Source organism: Dipodomys spectabilis, unplaced genomic scaffold (assembly GCF_019054845.1).
Source record: "Dipodomys spectabilis isolate Male_0828 unplaced genomic scaffold, ASM1905484v1 ptg000526l, whole genome shotgun sequence".
Classification (NCBI taxonomy): Eukaryota; Metazoa; Chordata; class Mammalia; order Rodentia; family Heteromyidae; genus Dipodomys; species Dipodomys spectabilis.
Window position 1 is genome coordinate 3330545 of NW_024871203.1, and position 25956 is coordinate 3356500.

Consider the following 25956-nt stretch of genomic DNA (forward strand, 5'->3'; position numbering starts at 1 on the left):
AATATGGATTAGATCAAGCCATGAAGAAGCTTTGAATCCCCTCAAAGGAATTTATGCACTCTCTCAAGAGCAAGGCATGCCAGGAGCAGTATGGTGTAAACACAACTTGTCAAGTGGTATGAGGTCAATGGAACAAAATGGAGGAGGTATCCGTTTACAAAGCTACTTGTAAGGTCAATTTGCCACCCTTTTGGATGAGCATCCTAAGTCCAAAAGCTACCTAGGATCTTGGTTAGTTTCTTGGCCTCCAGTGCCTGCTATCAGTAGAGGTTAGTATCCGTATAGACCCAGAAGACTTGGGTCTAATTCTCTTTTAGCAATTCAATAATGTTTCTAAAATGAAATGAAAGTGTGAAAAATGAATGCATGAAACTACTAGGCTTCCAAGTTAAACCAAGATGTCCAACTTGACTAAATCACCTTTGTAAAAGGCATCTCCATACTGTAGAGACAATGACATTACTCTTCATTAATGGGAGTACCTGCTAAAAATTCATATTCTCAGAGCCAACCTTGTCTATTAAATCAAACTCTCTAAGGTGTGATACATATGAGAAGCTTCCCAGGTGATTGTTTAGTATTACAAATTTGAGAACCACTGGGTCTCCTTTCCCATACTTGCTCTGAACATGGTAATGATTGTGTGCTACACCTGAGAAGTGGTATCTCTCCAGCTACATCATGAGGACACTGAGTAAGGGAACTTGTACAGCCCTGGTGCCTAGACTTCTAGAAGACAGAGACTGGAATTATCTGCCTTAAGAAAAGGTCCTTTCTTCCTACATTGGGAATGTGGTGAGTGACTAATCCATCACACTGTTCAATTCCAGTAAAAAAAAAAAAGCAAGCATATTAGAACAAGTGATGGACTAAAACAGCCTAACAAGGCCCAGAGATGAATATGAGTAAAACTTACAGACTTGGCTTCCGTGCTGTTATCAAGGTAATCTTCCCTCACAGCTAGAGAGAGTGTTGCTTGGTCCAGCTGTTAAATAAAAACAGAAAGCATGCTACAGCATTAGAAAATCTTATGTACCATATGAAGAAGAGTTCTGAAAGCGTCTGCATCCCAGACATATTTTGGGCTCTGTCACCATTACAAAAACTACCTGGAAATAGGTACTTTGGTGATGACTGATTTAAAGAATTGGAGACCTGTCCTTGCTTTGCTGATTCATCGTTTCACAGTTGCGGTTCTGTTGACACTGATTAGCATCAAGGCTAATTGAATTGGGGTAGATCTTAGAGATTATAGCCAGAAAACTGATGCAACTTTCCCAATCCAATATGGTTGGGAAAAGCTCAGAGTGCAATACTAGATCCGATATCCAGATCTCTGCATTATTGTACAAATACCAATCTGGATGGAGTTGATTAATCACATTCTCTACCTTAACACCTCTAAATAATGTCTCTTTCATCCAAAAGTAATGGATTTGTTTTGAGAAATCTGCAAATTTTGGGCCATCTCTGCAAAGTTTAGGAGAGGTGATCAAAACATAGATAATGATCAGACAACTAAATAAGTAAAGTAATAATGATGGATAAATATAGTATAAGTTCTTGGAATACAACTTTCAGAACTACAAAGCAAACCAAAGGAAATAAAACAATTTGTTCAGAACATATGCTAGAAAAAATTTATGCAAAACAACTGAAACTTGACCCCTACCTTCCACCTTGAATAAAAAATGGATTGTAGGGGCAGGGAAGGTGGCTCAGTGGTAGAGTGCTTGCCTTGCATGCATGAGGCCCTGGGTTCGATTCCTCAGTACCATATAAGCAAAAAAAAAGCCAGAAGCGGTGCTGTGGCTCAAGTGGTAGAGCGCTAGCCTTGAGCTGAAGAGCTGAGGGACAGCACTCAGGCCCAGAGTTCAGGTCCCATGACCGGACCCCCCCAAAAAAATGGATTGTAGACCTAAAACTATAAAACTTCCAAAGCAAAATATAGGAGAAACACTTTGTGGGCTTGTGTTATAAAGCATTTTTAGACACAAAACTGAAATCACAACCTATAAAAGAAAAAGTTAATAAATTGGACTTCATTAACCTTTAAAAGTCATGTTCTGTGAAAGACATTAAAAGCATGTAGAGAAGTCACAGAATGGGAACACATTTGAAAATAATATATATATGTATGATAAAGAACTTACATTCAAAATATATAAAGAACACTCAAAACTTAACAATAAGAAAATAATTTAAAAGTGATCAAAGTATCCAAACTAATTCTTCAGCAAGGAAGATACACAGAGGGAAAATAAGCACATGAAAATATGTTCAACCTATCTGATATATTTACCTATGACTCATCAATCCCACTGTTATACTTTTACTCAAGAATATGAAATAAAAAGTTATGTTCAAACCAAAACCTATGGTTAAGTTGAGTCATAATCATCAAAAGTAGGAAGTGAACCAAATCTCCCACAATGTACAAATGGATAAACTGTGATGCACAATGAAAAACTACTCAGCAATCAGAAGGAATGGACTACTGATGATACATTCATCCACGTGGGTGAATTTTACTTGCATCTTTGAAAAGGCAAAACTAAAGGGAAAACAGAGTAATGGTTGCTATTTTGAGGATGGGAGTTAACAGTAGAGGGACAATAGTAGGTAATTTAGGATGTGATGAAACTATTCTATTTATTGATTATTAGATGAATGCATTAATTTATCAAAACTTAGAAATAATCCAGTACCACTAGCTCACTCATGTAATCCTAGCTAACCAAAGAACTGAGATCTAAGGATCACAATTCAAAGCCAGCCCAGGCAGAAAAAAAAAATCTGTGAGATTCTTATCTCCAATTAACCACCAAGAAGGCAGAAGTGAAGGTGTATCTCAAATGATAGAGCCCAAGCCTTCAGTGAAAAATCTAAATTCAAGTCCCAGTACAGACAAAAATGAATAACTCCATTACTTGTTCTTTCTTGAATATCAGCAAGTGTCTAAAGACTGAATAAATCTCACCAACAGATTTAAGTCTCTGAGTCACAAATTAAAAAGTTCATCCAAATTATCAATACAGAAAATCAAAATAACAAGCAACAAATTATTGGCTTCTGTGCAACCTATATATGTTCATACCATTAGTTTGTATGATTTTCAAAATTTTCAGCAGGGGCTGAGAATATACTGAAAAATTTATTGATCCATTTCCCTCTGGCTCCTTCTCCATCTTACTATAATCTCAAATACTGTACTACGTTTTAATAGATGAAGACTTCACAAAATTCTCATTTTCCATGAAAATCCCTTTCACATGCATCAGGTGCTATAAAAGTTCAAATCAACTATTAGTATGGTTATGGAAAGTTCAAGGGAAAACACTGCTATTGTTTCAGAGGAAATGTTTTCAAAACATTTATTTTAGGACTAGAGATATGGTTCAAGTGATAGAGTGTCTGGCTAACATCCTGAGTTGAAATCCTACTAGTAGCAAAAAATAATAATTAAAAAAAACTGCTAAGGATTGGTGCTCACACTTATAATCCTAACTCCTCGGGAGGCTGAGATCTGAGGACCATTGTTCGAAACCATCCAGGGTGAAAAAAAAAGTCTGTGAGATGAGCAGAAAAGCTCAAAAGCTATGTACATATGATCATATAAGATGATGCTAAGTGAAATGAACCCCAAGATATGGACACAAGAGGTCTTTCTTTGTTGTTGTTTCTAATGTACTATGTAATTTGTTTGTTTCCTTTGTATGTCCTTCCCCCTATGGTACATCCCTTGTTGTCACTGTATTTGATTTTGGTACCCTGCATCTTGTATATACATTTGTCTAATTCGGGGAAGGGAAAGGGAATAACAAAATGTTTACACAAGGGCACAGGATGACCCATTGCAACAATGAGACCCACAAGATACTATATTGGAAATGCACTTTACAACTTGTGGGAAGAGGAGTGAGAGAGGTAGGGAGAGAAGGGATAGTGGGAGAACAAAGGAAGTAACACTGCTCAACAAGAAATGTACTCATCACCTTACTCATGTAATTGTAACTCCTCCGTACAGCATCTTTACAATAAAGTAAATCTTATAAAAAGTCTGTGAGACTTATCGCCAATTAACCAGCAAACAAATAATAATAAATAACCACAACCTGGAAATAGACCTGTCATGCAAGTGATAGAACATCGGCCTTGAATGAAAAGGCTAAGGGACAGCACCTAACCTGAGTTCACACACACACACACACACACACACACACACACACACACACACACAGAGAGGTATATGCACATGTACTCATTCACACAAAATTATTTTGTCTATGTGAACTGCTAAAATCCTCAAATTATTTTCTTTGATCTTCTTCTCTAATCGGCCTGAAATAACCAAGACTCAGGCAGTTTCAGTCAGCCTGGCTTTATTCTACTGCAATTCCCAATCTACCATCGTTTCTTCCAAAAATTAAGTAAGCTAGGATCATGAAACAAAATATTTTGATTAAGATGCTTTGGCTTTCAGTTAACGTTGGACCACTTGATGACTCTTGTGAGCTTTGGTCTCATAGGAAAGGAGATTGTGCAGATAATATCAAGAAAGCCAAAGTTTCCTCTCATGAAATGAAGTTAAACCCACTTATGGCAAAAGTTTGGATAACTCAAGTGAAGTTACCAGCCCTCTCATAAACCTTCAGATTGTTATAGTTTCTAAGGAACATTTTAAATACTCAAATGGATTGGATAAGATCAGTCAACTAAATCTCGTTAGAAATATTCAAGTTCCTGAGGCGAGGTCTTTCTTAAGAAGCCAACACACCAGGACACTGTGTTATTTAAAGTTTTGTTTTGTTTTAATCCTTAAACTTAAAACTGATCTAAATATTAGAAGTAGAACATAAAATAAAATTTTAATCCCAGAATTTGGGATGCTAGGTAATGGAGGGAAATGTGATACTAAGAAATATGATATACTGAAATGAATATGCATTTTTTCCAATTACAATGGCTACTCCACTTACAATGAACTTTGTATTATGAGAGAAAGTAGTAGTACAATAAGAAACACCTGACAAATTGTGATGTAAGAAAATGAAAGATAAAGAAATTGAAGGAACTTGCCTGGTGCCAGTAGCTCACGCCTGTAATGCAAGCTTTTCAAGAAGCTGTGCTCTGAAAAGCAGGGTTTGAAGCCAAGCTGGGAAGGGAAGTCTATGAGACTCTTAACTCTAAAAAGCCAGAAGTAGAGCTGTGACCCAAGTGGTAGAGAGCCAGCCTTGAGCAAAGAAAAAAGCTAAGGAAAAATACATACGCCTTGAGTTCAAGCCCTGATACCCTCCCACACACACAATTACAGAAACCTCATATCCAAGAGAGTTTCCCCTCATCATCATGAAAATCTTCAAGAGCCAATCAAATGTAGACCCCTAAGTAAGGGTGGCTTTAAGTTGTTGTATACTAGGATGACCCTGGTCTTCCAGTCTTTCAGGACTGCGTAGGAAAGCCTTTTCTTGTCCCTTAAATCATTCTTGCTATCTCCATGCATAAAACAAACCCAACTACATGGAGCAAGATAATGTTTCAGAGGGCTCACTTTTGTCATTCTTCTGTGTTTTTAATATCCTGTCTCCCACTCAAGGCTATACAAATCATGTGTCAAATTGCCATGGGGAAACTACTGAAGGCCATTTGTGCATGTTAAACTGCATATTTGTGGCATGATGACATATCTGCCCATTAGAAAGAGTCTTGTACTCTTCACCCAGAGATGCCATTTGTTCACTCGACAGTGAACACAGAAGTGGGTCTGCCCAGAAGGAGGCCTTTTTAGTATTCCTGTGGGTTTGTGGGAATCAAAAAGTGGGGAATCCAAGAAAATAGTATTTAGTGGGAAAAACACTTTGAAAGAAGAGAGTTTGAGTGAGAGAGCTTTTTCCTGGAGCAGAGAGGCACTCCCAGACAGTAAAAGAAGTCAGTGGTTCCCATGAGGATAGAGATCAGCTGATACCATGAAATGTAGCAACATCTGAAAGGGAGAAGAGGCCCAGGACCACAGACCATAGAAACATACCTGACAAGTCCATATGAGTTCCATAGTGGGGTTTTATTTCTTCAGATGAAGGTTGAAAAATGGAGCTGCTAATAAGGCATGGGGAATACCTAGACCAATATTCATTTTTCCAGCAAAAGGTAGGGTGGAAGTTAACGGTCAAAGACTACATTGACTAAAGAAAGTGTCTGATTTTTTTTTTTTTGGTCCTGTCGTGGGGCCTGAACTCTGGGCCTGGGCGCTGTCCCTCAGCTCTTCAGCTCAAGGCTAGCACTCTACCACTTGAGCCACAGCGCCACTTCCAGCTTTTTTGTTTTTGCTTATGTGGTGCTGAGGAATCGAACCCAGGGCTTCAGGCATGCAAGGCAAGCGCTCTACCACTGAGCCACCTTCCCAGCCCAGAAAGTGTCTGATTTTTGCACACCCAAACAAGATATCTCAGGCACAGTAGGTACACAGAGAAGCAGCTTTTGTCAAAATGATCCAAACCAGATTCTAGGTCATGCTTCAAGCAAGGAGAGTTTCCATGTGTCACTATAGACCAGCATCTATGTTAGAAACTCAGAAAAGTCAAGCCACTTAAACCTCACAGCAACAGTGGACAAGAAATTCGAATCTGCCCTTCCTTACACATGGGGAAAATGAGATTCAGAGTGGTGAAGCCATCTGTACTAGGATACTAAGTAAATCACAAAGTCTACCGATAGTTGCAAACTATGCTCCTCAAAACCTGAAAGAAGCTGATATCTGAGAAGCATGGTTCAAAGCCAGCCTGGGCAGAAAAGTTCATGTGACTCTTTTCTCCAATGAACCATCAAAAGGCTGGAAATGGAGATGTGGCTCAAATGGTAGAGTGCCAGCTTTGAACATAAAAGCTAAGGGACAGTATTAGTACTGGCGCACACATACACACACACACACACACACACACACACACACACACACACACACACACACACACACACACACACACACACACACACACCCCAAACCCTAAAAGGTCTCCAAATTTTCAGTTAATTCTATTTTAAAGTTGTAATATTTAATTTTTATATATATTAATTGTATAAAATAAGGAGTTTCACCATGATATTTTAATGCATATACTTTGGTCACATTCACCCCTTCTATTACATTTTCTTATCCCTCCTTGCTCCCTCTTTTCTCTTCTTTCATCTCTCTAGTAGCCCCCATTTTTCTTTTATGGTTCCTCCATCTCAGTGTCCACAAATGAGAGAAAACATGGAGACTTTGTGCGACTGGCTTATTTCACTTAGCATGATGATCTCTAAACAAAAAGCAACATACACACAAATTGTACAATTTTGGCAGTCACCACTGTTCTGCTCTTCGCTGTCAGATTCATTTGTCTCCGAATAAAGTTTTTCCTGCCATCTGTAGACACACACTTACACTTGTAACTGTATCATAATTGGGAACACTGTGGCTGTATTTTGTTTCAGGAAAGGTGGTTAATTCAGACTTGTGAGTATTTGCTCATCTATTATGGTGTAAACAGGGCCAAAACTAAAATAGACATGTGCCATCCTCAAATGCCAAGCACTTCAGTTTGTAACAAGCTGCCATCCTGGCAAAGAAGAGCACTAAGGACACAAGTGCCTCCTTACATTTGGAAAGTAGTCTGTTATTGACAGTTTAGTATGTCTAGCATTAGTGTAATTGAATATTAAGTGTGCAAGCAAGCTGTTACCATGCTTCTCTGTTTTGAGTATTTTTTTATAAATTTCTGTTAAAGCTAGATACTTTGTTAAATTGCTTTTTTGACACAGCATCCTTGCTGATGGTGTGCACTTCTTTTTTTTTTTCCAGGGCTGAGGACCAAACCCAGGGCCTTGCACGTGCCGGGCGGGCGCCCTTCCACTGGGCTAAACCCCCAGCCCCTGGTGTGCACTTCTGATTGATATAGAGGAACACGTCATCTGGTTGTCCATTTTGGACAATGCTACCATTGAGTGATATCAGTTTCATCTCTCTATCATGAATTTCCCAATCAAATTTTCACCTAATAATTTTATCATTTATAGATGATACTTGCCTAAACCTTTCACTTCATCAGGGATTTTTATGATAATTTCTAATTATATTATCTCCACCAAAATTGTTTTTTTTTTTGGGGGGGGGGTCCAGTCATGGGGCCTGAACTCGGCCTGGACACTGTTCCTCAGCTCTTCAGCTCAAGGCTAGCGCTCTACCACTTGAGCCACAGTGCCACTTCCGGCTTTTTTCTTTTTGCTTATGTGGTGCTGAGGAATCGAACCCAGGGCCTCGAGCATGCAAGGCAAGCGCTACCACTGAGCCACCTTCCCAGCCCTCTCCACCAAATTTGTAAAACCCTGTGTAAGTCCAGTGCCAGTGGCTTATGCCTGTAATTCTAGCTACTCAGGAAACTGAGATCTGAGGATCACAGTTCAAAGCCATCCCCAACAGGAAAATCCATGAAACTCTTATCTCCAACTAAGCACCAAAAAAACAGAAGTGAAGCTATGGCTCAAGTGGTAGAGTACTAGCCTTGAGCAAAACAAAAAGCTCAGAAACAGTGCTCAGGCCTTGAGTTCAAGCCACAGGATGGGCATGCACACACACACACACACGCACACACACACACACACACACACACACACACAAATTCTGCTTTGGATTTTGGAAGTTTGACTTAGTTGGGGTGAGAGTATTTTACTCTAATAGCTTTTATTCTTCTACATTTGAATGTCACTATATCATTAATATTTTCTGGTTTCACAAAGGACAGAATTAAAGGAAATATTTAGTGTTCAATAGCTCTATTATTATTATTTATTGTAATTATTGATGGAGAAACAAGCCTGGCAGGATCAAGGTACAAAATTACAAAATTTATTTGAGAAATGTTATTTGAATTCTTACGAGGCTCTTTCATTGGTGAATCTTTTGTTGTTGGTAATTTTGCCTAGCAAAATCAGGGCACATACAACTTGCATCTGTCTTTTATCAAAGAAATGCTTATTCTCCCAGTACGAAATGCAACCAAGTACTTGAAAGTTTGGTATTCCAAACTGAAAAAACTCAGACTAAATTGAAAGAGACCCAGACTAAATTATCCAATGAGGATTTGATTGTTTATGAAAGAAGATGATCACAATCAAGCACTAGTGACTTGCACCCATAATCCTAGATACTCAGGAGGCTGAGATCTGAGGATCAAAATTCAAAATCAGCCCAGGCAGACAAATCCCTGAGAGTCTTAGCTCCAATTAACCAGTAAAAAGCCAGAAATAGAGGTGTGGCCCAAGTGGTAGAGTGCCAGCCTTGAACAAAAAATTAAGTAAATAAACAAGAGCACAAGGCCCTGAGTTCAAGCCACAGTACCAGCACTAAATACATATATAAATGTATTAATAAACTATACATTCATAGAAAGTGAACAAGGAATGCTATGTGTATTCTCTCCCTTATCCGGAGAATGAGGAAGTGAGGGAAAGAGTGGAGTTCTGAACATCTTTCATAACTGCAAAAGACCCACAGCCTTTCCCCACTGGAGTTTAGGGACCTCCTACATGTTCAAAGTAGGCATGGGAGAGTGAGAATAAAGATCAACTTGAAATTCACTCACAGGCTTCCTGAAGGTTGGCAGAAGTTGTGTCCTAATAATTTACATTCTCCAAATCTTACAGAGTGGTGCATTCAAGATCTTAAGATTGAGCAGATATTTTTTTACCTTCTCACTCAAAAAGAGCAACATGAATGTCTCCCTAGGAAGATACCCCAAAGGACAAATCTCAAATAGAAGAAAGAACCTTGGCTATACCTTCAAGATGTGTTCATTGGATGCCTTGTCATCAGGCGACACATACAAACGGATAAACACTGAATTGCTATATTGACCCCGGAACGTTGCAAGTGTCTGCAGCAGGCTGAATTTTCTCTCTGACCAAACTCCTTCAGGACCAATATTTGCTTCAAGCACAGGCCAGCGGAAAGGTGAATGTCGCAGGATGTGGAGCAATGGCTTGGCACCTGCTTTTTCAATCGCTTCTGAAAGAGAGTAGGAAGGGTGAGTTCGAATTACAGACTGGAGTAGGATGCAAGAATATCTACTCCACAGAAAATTCCCATATGGCCCCAACTAGAAATGTTTGCTGTATAAGGAGAAGGTAGAAGAGTGGGTTGGGTCGAACCTAATCATAGAGACAGACTATGACTCACACATCCATGCGATCATCTAAATCTGTTTTTCACCAAGAAAGCGAGAGGATGGGCTCACTGTATTGACCCAAGTCAATGAATGGAATGAAACTCCTTGGTGGCCACAAGGGACAACCCTAAATTGTCTTTTAAAAATGACTCAGAAAAGCCTATCATTCCCTCAATGAAAGAAACTAATGCTTTAGATTCTGGTCATTATTGCCTTCTTCTAGCTGACCAAATGACACATCCAAATCCCAGACTAGTTAGCATACTTTTCAGAAACATTGGCTTCTTCCTACAACAGTCTTCAGAAAGGAGATCTGAGAGTTTCCCCACAATGATGCTGGTTAAACTGATAACAGCCAAGCACACCTGAGAATCTTGATTTCTCTAGAATCCAGTAAATCCTTGGGAAAATATCAATTTTTCTAACTATACTCCCTCCCAGCCTCTCTCAGACCAGAACTGGTTTGCCTTTTTTTGCTGAGTAAAATAGGAATTTTCCTGCTCAAGTTTCTCTTTGAGAAACTGATACCCAAACAATCCCAGTCATAGAAATAAGATTATTTGGTCCATCAAGGTAATGACAGACAAAGAATAATCCAAGTCCAGTCTTGGAGAATGATTCATCTCTCTAAATAACATCTTTAAAACATTCACAGAATTTTTACTTCTCTCTCCCTTAAACAGTACCTTTAAACATTAGCAGAATCCTGAAGGATAAAGGGAATGAATCTTTTATTTATTTTCAATATTACTCACTCTCATTCATGCAAGATGAATAAAGAATTTTGGCTTTCTGTATGGCTTCAATGTCCCGTCTTCTACTGATTGACTTCTCCAAAAGTGCTGGGAAAGTTAAGAAAGGATTCATTAGTGTTGGCCCCCATGTAGTATCCAAGTGGAGATTAGTCAATAACCATCATTCCAGCCTGCAGAAAACTAAATGTAAAGACAGACAATCCTGGAAAACACAGATCTGTAAAAGATATGCAGAAAGCAAAACTAAGGTCCCAATAAAAACAGATTCACATTCTCTTATCTGGTACTCTCTTAGCTCAAAAGAATCCCCAAAGTTCAATTTCCAGCTGAAACTAGATCTTCTTCAGGGGTCAATTTTTTCTGCCACCTATACAAAAGGAAGTAGAATTCATTTATTCAAGAACCAAAAATAACTGAATTTGATCTCTTGTTTCTGTACCAAGTAATATTCTCAACAGAGGCAATTTTGTCAAGGTCGCGTTTCTTAAGATTTCTTCACCGTCCAGCCTCTTGGAGAGGTCACCTGGAAGAAATTTCCCATTAGAATTTTTCTTCAATGTTGCACAAACACACTGTGAATGTGGAAGTAGTTAAGACAGGAAATGGAGAGGGGAGATTGAAAGGCTTACCCAAATTGCCTGAAAACTTGCCCATTTACACATGCAAAGCCTGGCCATACAAATGAGGCTATGTGTATAATATGGTCACTGAGACCAGGTGGAAAATGATTTTCTATTGATGGAGTCACTAATAATACTGGTTGAAGGTCAGAAATGGCAGCTGTCACTCATTAAATAGGGAATAAAAGTCAAGACTCAAACCTCTTCAAGGGAGGGAGGGAGGGAGAGAGAGAGAGAGAGAGAGAGAGAGAGAGACAGAGAGAGACAGAGAGAGAGAGAGAGAGAACCTTGACTTGAACGTAGTGGAGAATTGTTTCACCAGCATGAAGGTAAACATGGTGACTGCAGCCCTGGCACTGCCAATTCCAACTATGTCAAACTGCTGTTGTCAAAGTACTTGGGGAAACAACCTAGCAGGCTCCAAAACCATAGTGCACCAGATGTTCCTACAGTTCTCTGGATAGCTTCGAGACCCAAGGTATAATCCTAATCAAATTGATAAATAATTACACATTCCCTAAAGAATCTACATTATTTTTTAAAAAGCAACCCAGAGTACCTGTCCAGTTTTTTTTTCAATAAGAATCTATACAGAAAGCAAGTCCAGCACTGATAGTTCATGCCTGTAATTCTAGCCATTGAGGAGGCTGAGATCTGAAGACTGAGGTTCAAAGCCAGCCAAGGCAGTAAAGTCCACTAGACTCTTATCTCTGATCAATCACTGCAAATCCGGAAGTGAGCTGTGGCTCATGTGGTAGAGAACTAGTCTTGAGCAAAAAATAAGCTCAGGAATAGAGCTCGGGCCCTGAGTTCAATCCCCAGGACAGGCAGACATGCACATGTGTGTATGTGCGCGTGCGCATACACACACACACACACACACACACACACACACACACACACACACAAAGAAGCAAGTCTATATAACTAGATGGTTGGGTTGCATGTGGGCATTTTCAATTATTTCAGCATGTTTGGTGTTTCTTTCTTATTTATCATCACAGCAAGATAAGTAGCCCCAGGGCTAAAGAAAGAAGATTCTTTTTTAAGTAAACAGAAAGCCCTAAAAGTATATTCACACATATTTCCATTCAAATCAGATCCTATACCTTTTTGCTATAATCCTTATGCAGTCATTACAGCTATTAGACTGTTGAGGAGATACATTTAGAAGTAAATAACCCAAATTTCATTTCGGGATATAGTGCTATAAACACTCAGGGCACTTCAAACATGAGTGCCCTGACAATCAAAAGACAAGCCACCGGGGTAAAAAGAACTAAAAATGTTCAATATATACCTGTGTAACCTCCCAAGTCATGCTGTGCATCACAAGAAAGGGGAAAAAAGCCTTTGTATATGCGAAGTAGGACAATCCCCAAATCATAAGCTTGTACAAATATCAATAATCAACAGATGGCAAAACCATGATTTCTATACCAGAATTCAGCTTCTGAAACAGATTCATTTATCACAAGCTTCTTATCACATCCCCTGCTTCCCATTTTCTCCCCCTTTCCCTGTATCCAGGGAGGCAAGAAAGCATTGCTATGCAGACAATGAGGAAGCCATCCATCAGCAGCATCCATTTTCTATATCTCTGCATGTGACGCAGTGTAAGAGGAACAAAATTGAGTGTGGAGAGTCATTAATAAGCAGGGAAAAATGTCTGCCAACCATAGGCAATTAGTGGGGTTATTAAAATGTCCCAAAAGTGTTGAGAAGGACATATGGGTCACCCATCCAGGCCATAGCGTGGGTTGTTCCGTGGAGAATTATGCAGCCCCCTCCTCCCACCCTGCACCATGATATAATTGAGAAGGAATGCCTATTCACAAAAACCTATGGTGCAGCCAAATGCTAATTGCTCATGCCTGTAATCCTACTCACTCAGGAGGCTGAGATATGAGGACTGAGATTTGAAGTCAAGCTGAGAGAAAAGCTCACACGATGCTCCAATTAATCACCAAAAAGTCAGAAGTAAAACTATGTCTCAAGTAGTAAAGTACTGCCTTAAGCAAAAATAAATAAATAAAATAAAATAAAAGCTAATGGACAGAGCTCAGGCCCTAAATTCAAGCACCAATACCAACACACACACACACACACACACACACACACACACACACACACCTATAGTATAGCAAAACACAGACATTAAAACCAGTTTGAGAAGTTCTACTGATTACCAAATTTGAACATTGCACACATGAAGCACTTTTCATCTCCTCGTTATGTAATTGGATTTTAAAAATAAAGCAGCAATTAGCAATTATGTTAAGAGGATGGGCCTTCAAATCACATAGACCATGAGTTCCAGTTGAAGCCTCCTGCTATTTCCTAGCTAGAATTAATGAAAGTTGTTAAATATCTCAAAGCTCCAGTGCTTTCATCTGTAAATTCAGATAATAGTCTGAACCTCCCTGGTGGTGACAAAGATTTCAAGTCTCTGTCTCAGTACCTGGCCACATGATGGAGGGATGCATATGTTGTGGAATTCTTGGATTCCTACTCAAATGCACATTCTTCCCATATTGCCCTAGGTTCCCTCCCATTCAACCAATGAAAAGAGCCAGGGCAACACATACCCAAGCCATCAAGCAATCAGTGCAATGCCCAGGGGAAGAGATGTGGGAGGAACCCTCGCCTTATAAAGACCACTCTCCAGGAGGACTCCATTGGACTAAGCTCTGGGATCCTTCTCCACAGAGTCTGTTTCACCACTTTCTTTTCACTTGCAATAAAGTTGCTCTGTCTGCTTTAGAATAAAATAAATCAAATAAACAGTGGCTTAAAATAGGATTATAAACCTAGTTAATCATAATCTAGTTAATCAAGCTTCCTAGTGCTTCTCCTTCACCCTTCTCACTATATTGGTGACTACAACCTCACACTAGCTCAAGCCCTATGCTCTTGCCGCTCCTCTGCATTCATACGAGAGACAACGCTAAATGATGAGGTGCATTATGCCAGCAGTGTGAACTCTTGAAAATACTTTTCATACATTCCTCATCCTGCACAACAAGGGGTGGGGGTACGCCAGTACAGGGTTTAAACTCTTGCTTAGCTTTTTCTATTCAAGGCTGGTATTCTACCACTTGAGCTACGACTCCCATTTCTGGCCTTTTGCTGGCTAATTACAAATTAGAGTCTCAGATCTCACCCTCTTGAGTAGCTAGAATTACAGGTGTGAGCTACTGGTACCCAGATAAAACCAGGAATTTTATGTCAATGTTTTTCAAGGAAAATACAAAAAAGAAAATACAATATACATGCTACAGAAAAGATATACACAGATTGTAACTGAGGGATTCTCACAAACTAAACACTGCCAAATAACCAATATTATTACCACAATTCTAGAAGTCCCATACGCCTCCTCCTAATCACTATCCCAAACAAGACAACCCACATCCTCTTTGGTGAAGTGCTTATTAAAATCTAATTCACATACTTCCATTGGATACTCTACCTTTCTCATTGGATTTGTACACGTTCTTTATGTTGTCTACATACATGTCTTTTTTAATTACAACATTTTGTGTTACATTTTCTCCCTTTCCATAGACATCATTTTCTTATTAGTATTTTGTAATAGATTGAAATATTCTTTAGGTTAATATAGTCCATTTTGTCAATCCTTTGTGGTGAATACATTTGGGATCTTATTTCAAAATCTTTGCCTACGTTCAAACATGCCAATAGTCTACATTTTCATCTAGAATCTTTATTGTTTCACATTTAACTCTAAAGTACTAGAGTTTCATTTTGTCCATGCATGGCTTAAACAGCTCTGCTTTTCAAACACAAGCCTGGATGGATTGTGTGACAATTTTAGTAAATAAGATACTTTGGGTCATTACACCTCAAATAACATCACAAAAACATTGTCTGGCATAAAAAAAAAACTGACATTGACAATGAATGGTTAGATTGAATATTCTTTGGAGCAAGGGTCTAGAGCACATGCATAGCAGAAGATCCAGGGCCTAATGCATAGCGTGGTTAGTGCTTAGAGAATGTGGGAACGTTGAAAGAAATTTTTCATCTAACCAAAAAGGAATGGTGGACAACTAAACAGAAGCCAGGGGCAATGGCTCATTCCTGTAATCACAGATACTTGGGAGGCAAGGATCAGGAAGATCCTACTCTGAGGCCACTAGGACAAAAAAGTTAACAAGACCTTACCTCAAAGAAAAGCAGGTATATGCTTGTAATCTCAACTATCAGATACAAGTAGGAGGATTATTGTCTGGGTCAGTCTAGGCTAAAAAGAAAAAAAAAATCACAAGATCCTATCTGAACATAAATAAAGGCAAGAAGAATTAGGGATGGGGTGTAAGTGGTAGAAAATGTGTGGTAGCATGCTCAAAGCCCTAAGTTCAAGCCTCAGTATCACCAAAGAAAATAAAACAAAGATACACTGACTACTTACATTATTTCTTGCTGGGCACTGGTGGCTCATATCTGTAATTCTAGCTACTCAGGAGGCTCAGATCTGAGGATCATGGTTCAAAGCCAGCCCAGGCAGGAAAAGTCCATGAGACTCTTATCTCCAATTAACCACCAGAAAACTGGAAATGGAGCTGTGGCTTAAAGTGGTAGAGCGCTAGCTTTGAGCAAAAATGCTCAAGGACAGTGCCTAGGCCCTGAGTTTAAGTCCTATGACCAAAAAAAAAGTTATTTCTTTTTACTATCACCACTAAATTGTACCAATTAACTTGGGGAGCAGGGGAAGGGAGTCAGGGGGTGGGGAGAGAGAGAGGGAAAGCGGGAGAAAAAGAAGGAGGAGGTAATACTGTTTGAAAAGAAATGTACTCATTACCTTACTTATGTAACTGTAACACTTCTGTATATCACCTTTACAAAAAAAAAAAAAAAACAAAGAATTTGTACCAATTCTCTCAATTTAATCACACATGCCCACCCACTGCTCTTCTATCCTGGAAGGAAAATATGTAGCATTCTACTTCCTTTACCCTCAACAGCCAAGAAAGAACCAACAATCTTCTTCCCTCAATTACTCTCCCTGTTCAAATAGCAGTTATTGAGCACTGTAGAAGATGATATGAAAATTCTCAAGGAAAGTTGAAATTCCTAAGAATGTCACAGCAGTACCCTGGTTAGTCAAGCGTTCACTAAACACATGCAACTCAGATCAGTCATTTGAAATGTCTACAACAAATGCCATTTGTTTAACTCCACAAAGCAAGGTTTTAGGCATATGAGCAAAAGCTTACCAAGAACCTTGGTATCAAGCTGATGCCATATAAATTGGCTAGCTGGAGAGAAACGAAATTCTAACAAAGCTTCTTCCTTCATGTTCTCCCTCCTGTGTCTGTAATAACGGCAAGCACTGGTTCTACCCCTAAGGCTGTTGGCTAAGAAATCAATGGACACTGGAGCCATTCGCTGTTTATGAAATAGAAATAGCCATCAGACTCTCACATCTATGTCACTGAGAGCAAATTCTAACTTTTACCTAGATGATACCAGAATTTCTCCTTTGGATATCGAAGGCGAGACAAAGAACATGGAAAATTAAAACCTCACTGAGTAAAATCTGTATTTCTTAGTGGTAGAGTGCTTGCCCAGCATGCATGAAGCCCTGGGTTCATTTCCTCAGTATTAAAAGCAGAAAAAGCCAGAAATGACACTGTGGAGCAAGTGGTAGAGTGCTAGCCTTGAGCAAAAGAAGCTCAGGCACAGTGCCCGAGCCCTGAGTTCAAGCCCCAGGACTTGTAAAAAACAAATTAAATTAAATTTGTATTTTTTGTGCCAGTCCTGGGGCTTGAACTCATAGCCTGGGCACTGTCCCTGAGCTTTTTTTGCTCAAGGCTAGCACTCTACCACTTGAAGTACAGCACCACTTCCAGTTTTTCTTGGTGGTTAATTAGAGATAAGAGTCTCAGAGACTTTCCCACTGGGCTGGCTTTGAACCCCAATCCTCAGATCTCAGCCTCCTGAGAAGCTAGGATTACAGGTGTGAGCCATCAAGCCCAGCTAAAATCTGTATTCTAAGCATCCGCTTCTCCATAATGAACAGAAGGTTCTGTAAATCTATATATTCTGTTAAACCTATCATACCATAACCTTGTTTCTCCTTTGGTGATACTTAAAAACCACCTTTGGATGGTCTCTGGTTGAATGGCACCTCTAATCTTACTATTTTTTGCTTTTTTTAACTTTCTAGACTGCACACTTCAATTTGGTTTCCGGGCACCTTGGTTTATTTACTGTACAGAAAAAAAATTATTTTTCTAACTCACGTGGCATGGGTTTTAAACCGTTATGCAGTTAAAACTGGAGACTCTAAATCAGCTTGCAAACCCCATTGTTATTCCTATTTAAAACGAAAACTCAAGTTAACTAAGTCACAGTCTGCAGATCTCATAACCCTTATATTTTTACACGAACTCTGTGACAGCCTTACAGTACTTTGGCCTCCACAACCAGTCAAGCACCAGATTAACCGAGTCTGTCTGACATACTGAAAAGACAATAAGATCTGATACATCTCTTTTTTTCTTCCAAAGAACACCCACCTACAAATAGGGAGAGAAATTGCCAGAATGAATTTCTCTCTGTTCATTTTTTATCATCATCTTATAAATGATCATTGTTCATTAGCATCAGCTTAAGGGAAAGGAGCAGAGATGACTTTAGGGTAAGTCAGTACCCTTAAAAGTCACCAATCTAAATCATGAGTTATTAATAACACAAAGATATATCCCCCCTTTAAGCACAGAAGACAATTTTTTCCAGAATAAAATCAATTTTACAAAAGGCTCCCCTATGACTCAACAATCCCAGTTCTGGGCATTTACACAAATGACCACAAACAAGGCCACACTAAAGCTACCAGCACAATTATGTTTATCACAGCATTATTAACCATAGGTAAGATATGAAACCAACCCAAATGCCCCTCAGTAGGTGAACAGATCAAGAAAATTTGGTATACACACACACACACACACACACACACACACACACACACACACACACACAATGGAATCTATGCTTCCATCAGAAAGAATGAGAGTGCCCAATTTGTAAGGAAATGGAAAGATCTGGAAAAAAAATCATATTAAGTGAAGTAAGCCAGACCCAAAGAAACATAGATCCCATGTTTTCCCTCATTTGTAATAAGTAGTATATGTCTAGGATAGTCCTTGCAGATGAGCAGAGTAGCTCAGTAGCTAAGTACATATGACCACATAAGATGATGCTAAGTTGCTAAGTGAAATGAACTCCAAGACATGGAAACAAGAGGTTTTTCTTTGTTGTTGTTGTTTAATGTACTATGTGATTTCTTTTTTCTTTTGTGACTTTTTTTTCTTTTTCTTAAGGTTTATCCCCTGTTGTCACTATATTTAATTTTGGTGCCCTGGGTATTATATAGACGTTGATCTGAAATAGAAAAGGGAAGGGGAACAACAAAATGGTGAGAAAAAGGACAAAGGGCAAACCAATGCAACGGCGAAACTCACAAGATACTATGTTGGAAATGAACTGTACAACTTGTGGGAGGAGGAAGGAGGGAAAGAGGAAGAAAACTGAGGGAGGGTAACAAGTTCAACAAGAAATATACTCACTACCTTACTTATGTAACTGTAACCCCTCTGTACATCACCTTGACAATAAATTTTTTTAAAAATCTGTGTTAAAATAAAGAATACAGTGAAATTGCTATTGCGTTGGTTCTGGGCCTAACCCTTGGGAATGCCTTGAGAATTGTTGATTTGTGCTGGTGGAAGCCTAGATAACATGAATCAACTCTGACTTCTAGTCTACTGTGCTAGGAAGGCAAATTTCAGAGAGACATCATGTTTAAAGGACACTTAGAAAGAAGAGATTTGCAGATACCAGTGGCTCACGCCTAGCTACTCTGTAATCCTAGCTACTCTGGAGGCTGAGATCTGAACATCAAGGTTAATGACAGCCCAGGCAGGAAAGTCCATGAAACTCTTAAATAAAAACTACTTTAAAAAAAAATCCAGAATGGTAGCTTTGACTCTAGTGATAGATTACTAGCCTTGAAGCTCAGGGACAGTGCCCAGGCCCTGAATTCAAACCCCAGGACTGGAACCAAAACAACAACAACAACAAAAAGAGGCTCTAAGGCCACATGGAGAAAGAGAGGAGCTGGGCCATTTTAAAATCCTGACTGAGGCCAACCCTGCCAATCTGCCATTCACACTCGTGACCCTGGAGATAATAGAAGAATTCTTATGTTGCAGGACTGTAAGGAATTAAACTTGGTTTTAAGCAAAAAAAAAAAAAAAAAAACCTACAAAAGTCTCATGGAAAGTACTTTTATTATTCTCACTTACAAGTAAATTTCATGTAAATTTCATTACAAGTAAATATCATTTCATGATATTTATCAAGGTTATGTTTTTTAATCATTTCAATATTAACAGTGCCTTTTGATAGCACAGCATTACAGTAAACTACCAATATGATATTTAAATTCAGAAAAAAAAATCTGTCTTATTTAGATAATTTGTATTTTAATTGATAATTCAATGTAAAGCCTATGCCATTGGACTCATTACAATCCATCTTTGAGCCGGGCACTGGTGGCTCACACCTGTAATCCTAGCTAGTCAGGGGGCTGAGATATGAGGATCACAGTCCAAAGCTAGCCAGGCAGTAAAGTCCATAAGACTCCTATCATGTTAACTACCAAAAAGCTAGAAATGGTGCTGTGACTCAAAGTGATAGACCACTAGCCTTAAGCACAAAAGCTCAGGAACAGTGCCCAGGTCCTGAGTTCAAGTCCCAGGACCAGCGCACACATTTAAAAAAAGACATCTTCGGGCTGGGAATGTGGCTAAATGGTAGAGTGCTTGGCTTGCATGCATGAGGCCCTGGGTTCAATTCCTCAGCACCACATAAGCAGAAAAAGCCAGAAGTGGCACTGTGGCTCAAGTGGTAGAGTGCTAGCCTTGAGCTGAAGAGCTGAGGGACAGCGCCCAGGCCCAGAGTTCAGGCTCCACGACTGACAAAAAAAAATCTTCAGCTGGACTGTGGTGGCTCACACCTGTAAGCCTAACCACTTTAGGAAGCTGAGATCCGAGGATCCTGGTTTGAAGCCAGCCCAGGCACAGAAGTCCATGAAACTCTTACCTCCAATGAACCTCCAGAAAACCAGAAGTGTGCTGTGGCTTAATGTGGCAGAGTGCTAGCTTTGAGCATAAAAGCTCAGGGACAGCATTCAAGCCTTGAGTTCAAGACCCATTACTGACCAAAAAAAATTTTTGACAAATATGTCAGTCCCTCCTACAGTAAAAATTGGAACAACCTTCTTTGTTCCTTCCTCCTATTTCAATTATCTTAGCATTACAAACCAAAGCAATGATCCGGAGAAATCTTAAGACATCCAAGGACCCAGTAATGATGCTATTCATTTATTAAGTATCTGTCTGTGCCAAGTATACAGTACCTGATGTTGGTTAACCTCCTAAGCATCTCTAAGAGGTATGGATCATAAATCCCATTCTTTGGGTTACAATAACTTGTCCAAGGAAACTCAGGTAGTAAAAGCTCAAGTGGTAGAGCAGTAGCCTTGAGCAAAAGAAGCTCAGGGACAGTGCTGAGGCCCAGAGTTCAAGCCCCCAGGACTGGCAATAAAATACAGATGGCTGAGCTGGATTCCACTGGCTCACACCTGTAATCCTAGCTATTCAAGACACTGAGCTCCAAAAATGGTTGTTTAAAGCCAGCCGAGGCTCTTATCTCCACTAATCTACTAAACACACACACACACACATACACACACACACACACACACACACACACAGAAGTGGTGCTGTGGCTCAAGGTATTAGCCTTGAGAAAAAAGAAGCTTCAAGGACAAAGCCCAGGCCCTGAGTTCAAGCCCCAGGACTAGCACCAAAAACAGATAGATGGAAACTTCCTGCAGTGTGTCTGAATTGATGGGTCTAGGGTAGGGCCTTGGATTTTTGACTTCTAAAAAATTCCAAGGCAAGGCTGATACTGGAAGGTTTAGGAATATACTTTGAGAGCTGCTACTTCGTTGTGTTCTGTATGAGTGGTCCTGGAGGTTTGAACTTGTGTTTGAACTTGTGTTTGGTAGGTAGGCATTGCACCACTTGAGCTCCAGCCCCTAAGAGCACAGAATTTAACCACACTCACCAGTCTTTCTGGATATCTGTATCCCAAGGAATATTAGCAGCCTAAATTTCTTTCATTCCTATCCCATCTTAAATCAAATAAAGAGCTTTTAGGTTCTCTTTGTTCACTCAATAGCTCCGTTATGATTCATTGTTAGTGTTTCTTTTTTTCTCTCCTTTCCTTACACCAACTTTTTTTTTTTGGTCGTGGGGCTTGAACTCTGGGCTTGGGCACTGTCCCTGCAGTCTTCAGCTAAAGGCGAGCACTCTACCACTTGAGCTACAATGCCACTTTTGGTTTTTTAGTGGTTTAGTGGGGATAAAAGTCTCACAGACTTTCCTGCCCGGGCTGGCTTTGCACCACAATCCTCAGATCTCAGCCTCCCGAGTAGCTAGGATGACAGGCGTGAGCCACTGGCACCCAGCTTCTTACACCAACTTTTAATTCATGGACACGTAAACAATATTGCGATGGAGCCAACTCAGGTAAGTGTTTTCCCAAAGAGTGCAGTGGATACTTTTTGCTTCCAAAATGCTCCTCCTTGTTGAACATAAAAAGGTAGTAATCAATTAAAAAATAATAAAGGAATAAAAACATTCCTTTTACCCATGTGCAGGGAGGCTCATACTTATAATCATAGATATGCACGAGGCTGAGATCTGAAGATTATAGTCCAAAGCCAGCCCAGGCTGGAAAGTCTATGACATTCTTATCTCTAATTAGTCACCAAAAACCCAAAAGTGGAGTTGTGGCTCAAGTAGTAGAGTGCCAGCTTTGAGCAAAAATGCTAAGGAAGAGTTTCCTGGCCTTAAGTTCAAATCCCAGAACCTGCACCAAAAAAGAAAAAGTCTATTTGGATGTAAGTTAGTGCCTCGGCTCTACGAGCCCCAGCTTTATAAATTTCCTTTCTAAATATTGAAATGCAATAGGGGTTCGAGGTGAGAGTTGATTCGCCCATTCTAGGTGGGAGACTTCTGAAGTGAATAAAAGTACACGGGGCATCTATTTCCAGCTGTTAATTTCAGTTGATGCCACACCCTAAGGGGAAGAAGAGTGGGCTAAACATTACATCCCTGACACCCTAAAAAATCTGAATTCTAGACTTCACAATTCCTCCCCATCTATAAAAAACAGCATCAAAACACTGTAAATATAGGTTTACAAAGCCACTTCCCAACTAACCTGTCTTCACTCCCACCCCTTCTGAGGAGGTGAGAGATGAACAAGTTCTATTCCTAGATGTACAAACCACAGTGTGTGGTCAAAGAGGCTGGCCCTCTGGAATTGGGTTTCTGACTATAGGGGAATGAGGGGGAAACTCTCTTTGTTTTTCTACCCAGAACCTTCTATTCTCCCTACCCCCACAAGACAGAGAAGGCAATTGTCCCTTTGGCATAAACAGTGAGCCCAAAGAAGCTAAAGGACTGGGAAGAGGAGAGCTAATTACTAAGCCCCCAAATGCTGTTATGGCTTCACTGACAGATTCTGCCCATGAACAGGATAGGTAGGGGTGAAGAAGGAGATGATTGGTGTTGATGCCCCTCAGAAGATGAATGGATCAAGAAAATGTGGTGTGTGTGTGTGTGTGTGTGTGTGTGTGTGTGTGTGTGTGTGTGTGTACATATGTACATAATGGAATTCTATGCCTCCATCAGAAAGAATGACACCGCCCCATTTGTTAGGAAATGGGAAGACTTAGAAAAAATTATATTAAGTGAAGTAAGCCAGGCCCAAAGAAACATAGGTCCCATGGTTTCCCTTATTTGCAATAATTAGCATATGTCTAGGACAAGCAGAAAAGCTCAAAAGCTGTGTACATATGACCAAATAAGATGATGCTAAGTGAAATGAACCCCAAGATAGGGACACAAGTGGTTTTTTCCTTCTTGCTGTTGTTTTTAATGTATTTATAATGAACCATATGATTTTTTTTGTTTCCTGCATATGTTCTTCCCCCATGGTATAACCCCTGTTTTCACTGTATTTGATTTGGGTGTCCTGCATCTTGTATATACATTTTTCTAATTTGGGGAGGGGAAGGGAAATAATAAAATGCTGAAACAGGGATACAGGTTGACCCATTGTAACAATGAGATGTACAACACACTATGTTGAAAACGACTTTACAACTTTGGAGGGGGAGGAAGGTGGGGAGGTGAGGAGGAAAAGGAAATGTACTCATTACCTTACTCATATAACTCTAACCCCTCTTAGAGTATTTTTACAGTAAAAATATAAATGGGGGGAAATCATTGAAAATAGGTAACAGAGCAGAGTCAAGGACCTTGTTAACCTAAGGAGAAAATAGAGGAAAAAAGGCTAACCAATAATATTGTTATCTGCAGAGAATGCTACCTTCATTTGGATGGCAAGCTAGAAAAAAGATGCGCACCATGGAACCTGCTGAGCAGGTGTCCAATATATCAACCACCGCCTCCAAGCCATTCTCCACTGGCAGCATGTGCTGGCAAAACCCATCACTCACTGGTTCCCTGGACATGACATTTACAAATGATTTCCCATTGCCCTAGGATGGAGTCTTTACACAGCCTACAAGGTCAGTGTGCTCTAGCCCCTGCCCTTCTCTTCAGCTTTGTCTTCTGTTCTTCTCCCTTTCCAGCTGGGAACTCCAATCACACTGGGCTTCTTGGGTTTCCTCAAAGGCACAGGCTGGACAGAGTCTCTGCTCCTGCAGCTCTTTCTGCTTGGGGTTAAAATTGGAGACATTTGGAATGGAAGACCCATAATCTGTGGGGGACAAATTATATGGCTGGATTGGTTTGGGGGTAAGTCACATAATTTCCTTGACCTTCGCTTCCTCGGATGTAGGACAGAGACAGAAATAAACAATGATGGCTGCTGACATCACAGAATTAGACTGGAAAATGACAGTAAAAACAAATGATTCTCGAAAGGAATACAGTTGGTCAGAAGAAATCTTGGGCTTCAGGGAAGTGAATGTATGCATTTAGAATAGACAAGCAGGTAGGAGATGCAGTTTCATTTGGAACTTAATTTAAAGGGCCACTATAGCAAGTCTCTCTGGCTACTAATATAAGCAAATTTATACATTAGTACATGTAAGTGCATGTGCTTTCCTCTGTCACAAATAAGTTTCTGCACCCAACGTAACCATTCATTAATATTTTATAAATTAAAAGGTCCATGAATGCTTTAAAAAGTATCTCCCACTGTGCAAATACACCATCAATGAGCCTTCCCAAACAAACATATCTTATTCGTGACAAGCTATTATCCAGCCAACATATAATTAATTTTCCTCTTATGAGTAGTGCCATCTCACAATGTTCTCTTGGCACTTTAAAGCAAATAGTCCATCATTACTAATTCATTATACAGTCACGTAGACACTATTAATCATGATGAACTAATGTGGTATTAATGGGTAGGTTATTAATCTGCAATTACATGCAGATTTCCTAATAAATTCACATTTCCCAAGTTGTTGGGGCTTTTTAAAAAAAAAAAAAAAGCAAGGGAAAATGAACAAATCTTTCTGAAATAAAAAGAAAACACGTCTCTATTATCCCACAAAAACAAAGCTCTTATTCTCTTTTTTATAATCCTAAGAATTCTCCACATTTACTCAATATACTGACATTGGCCGTGCCCAGGTTTTCATCAAAATGATACAAAGGGAGGAAAAGTCAAAATATCCGAGAGCTCTGGAGGGATATTGAATTTTTCTATGACCTACTATTCCCTCTGATGTACACCATCTGTAGTCCTCACACCAGCTGTGTGGGCCACAACAGCTGAGAACTTTCCAGAATGGCAGACTGTCAGGTCGGATCTCAGACCTACTGAAGCAGGATGTGCATTTTAACAAGAGTCCTAGGTGATGTGTATACACATCCAAGGTTGGAATACTCTGTTACAGAAGCACAGCTTCGTGGTTGCAAATGGAAGTTAATGGAAGATGGAGGTGGAGAGCGTGGTTGCTGAGAGGCGAGCACATAGCATGGAGAGGTGGCAAGCAGCTGGCAGCCCTGAGAAATATAATTTATATTGATTCTAAGATGTACAACTTCTCATATCTGAACAACCTTGAAATTGGAATCCATCTTAGAACCATCAGCTAGTCCCAGGGAGTATGTAGCTCTCATTGCCTACAAAATGAACCAGGCAATAGTCTTTGTGTGTATGTGTGTGTGTGTGTGTCTGTCTGTCTGTTTGTCTGTCTGTCTGTCTCTCTGTGTGCCAGTACTAGGGCTTAAA

General features: G+C 39.8%; 1 protein-coding gene across 1 annotated transcript in view; it reads right to left on the bottom strand.

Annotated features, from left to right (window-relative positions):
- Positions 1-25956, bottom strand: part of Phex (phosphate regulating endopeptidase homolog X-linked) — a 209091-nt gene that overhangs the window by 151121 nt on the left and 32014 nt on the right. Inside the window, exons 5-7 of the mRNA XM_042670171.1 lie at positions 10955-11041; positions 9813-10039; positions 917-985 (exon numbers count right to left, since the gene is read on the bottom strand). Coding sequence (XP_042526105.1) covers positions 917-985; positions 9813-10039; positions 10955-11041 — 383 coding nt within the window. The remainder of the gene's footprint in view (positions 1-916; positions 986-9812; positions 10040-10954; positions 11042-25956) is intronic.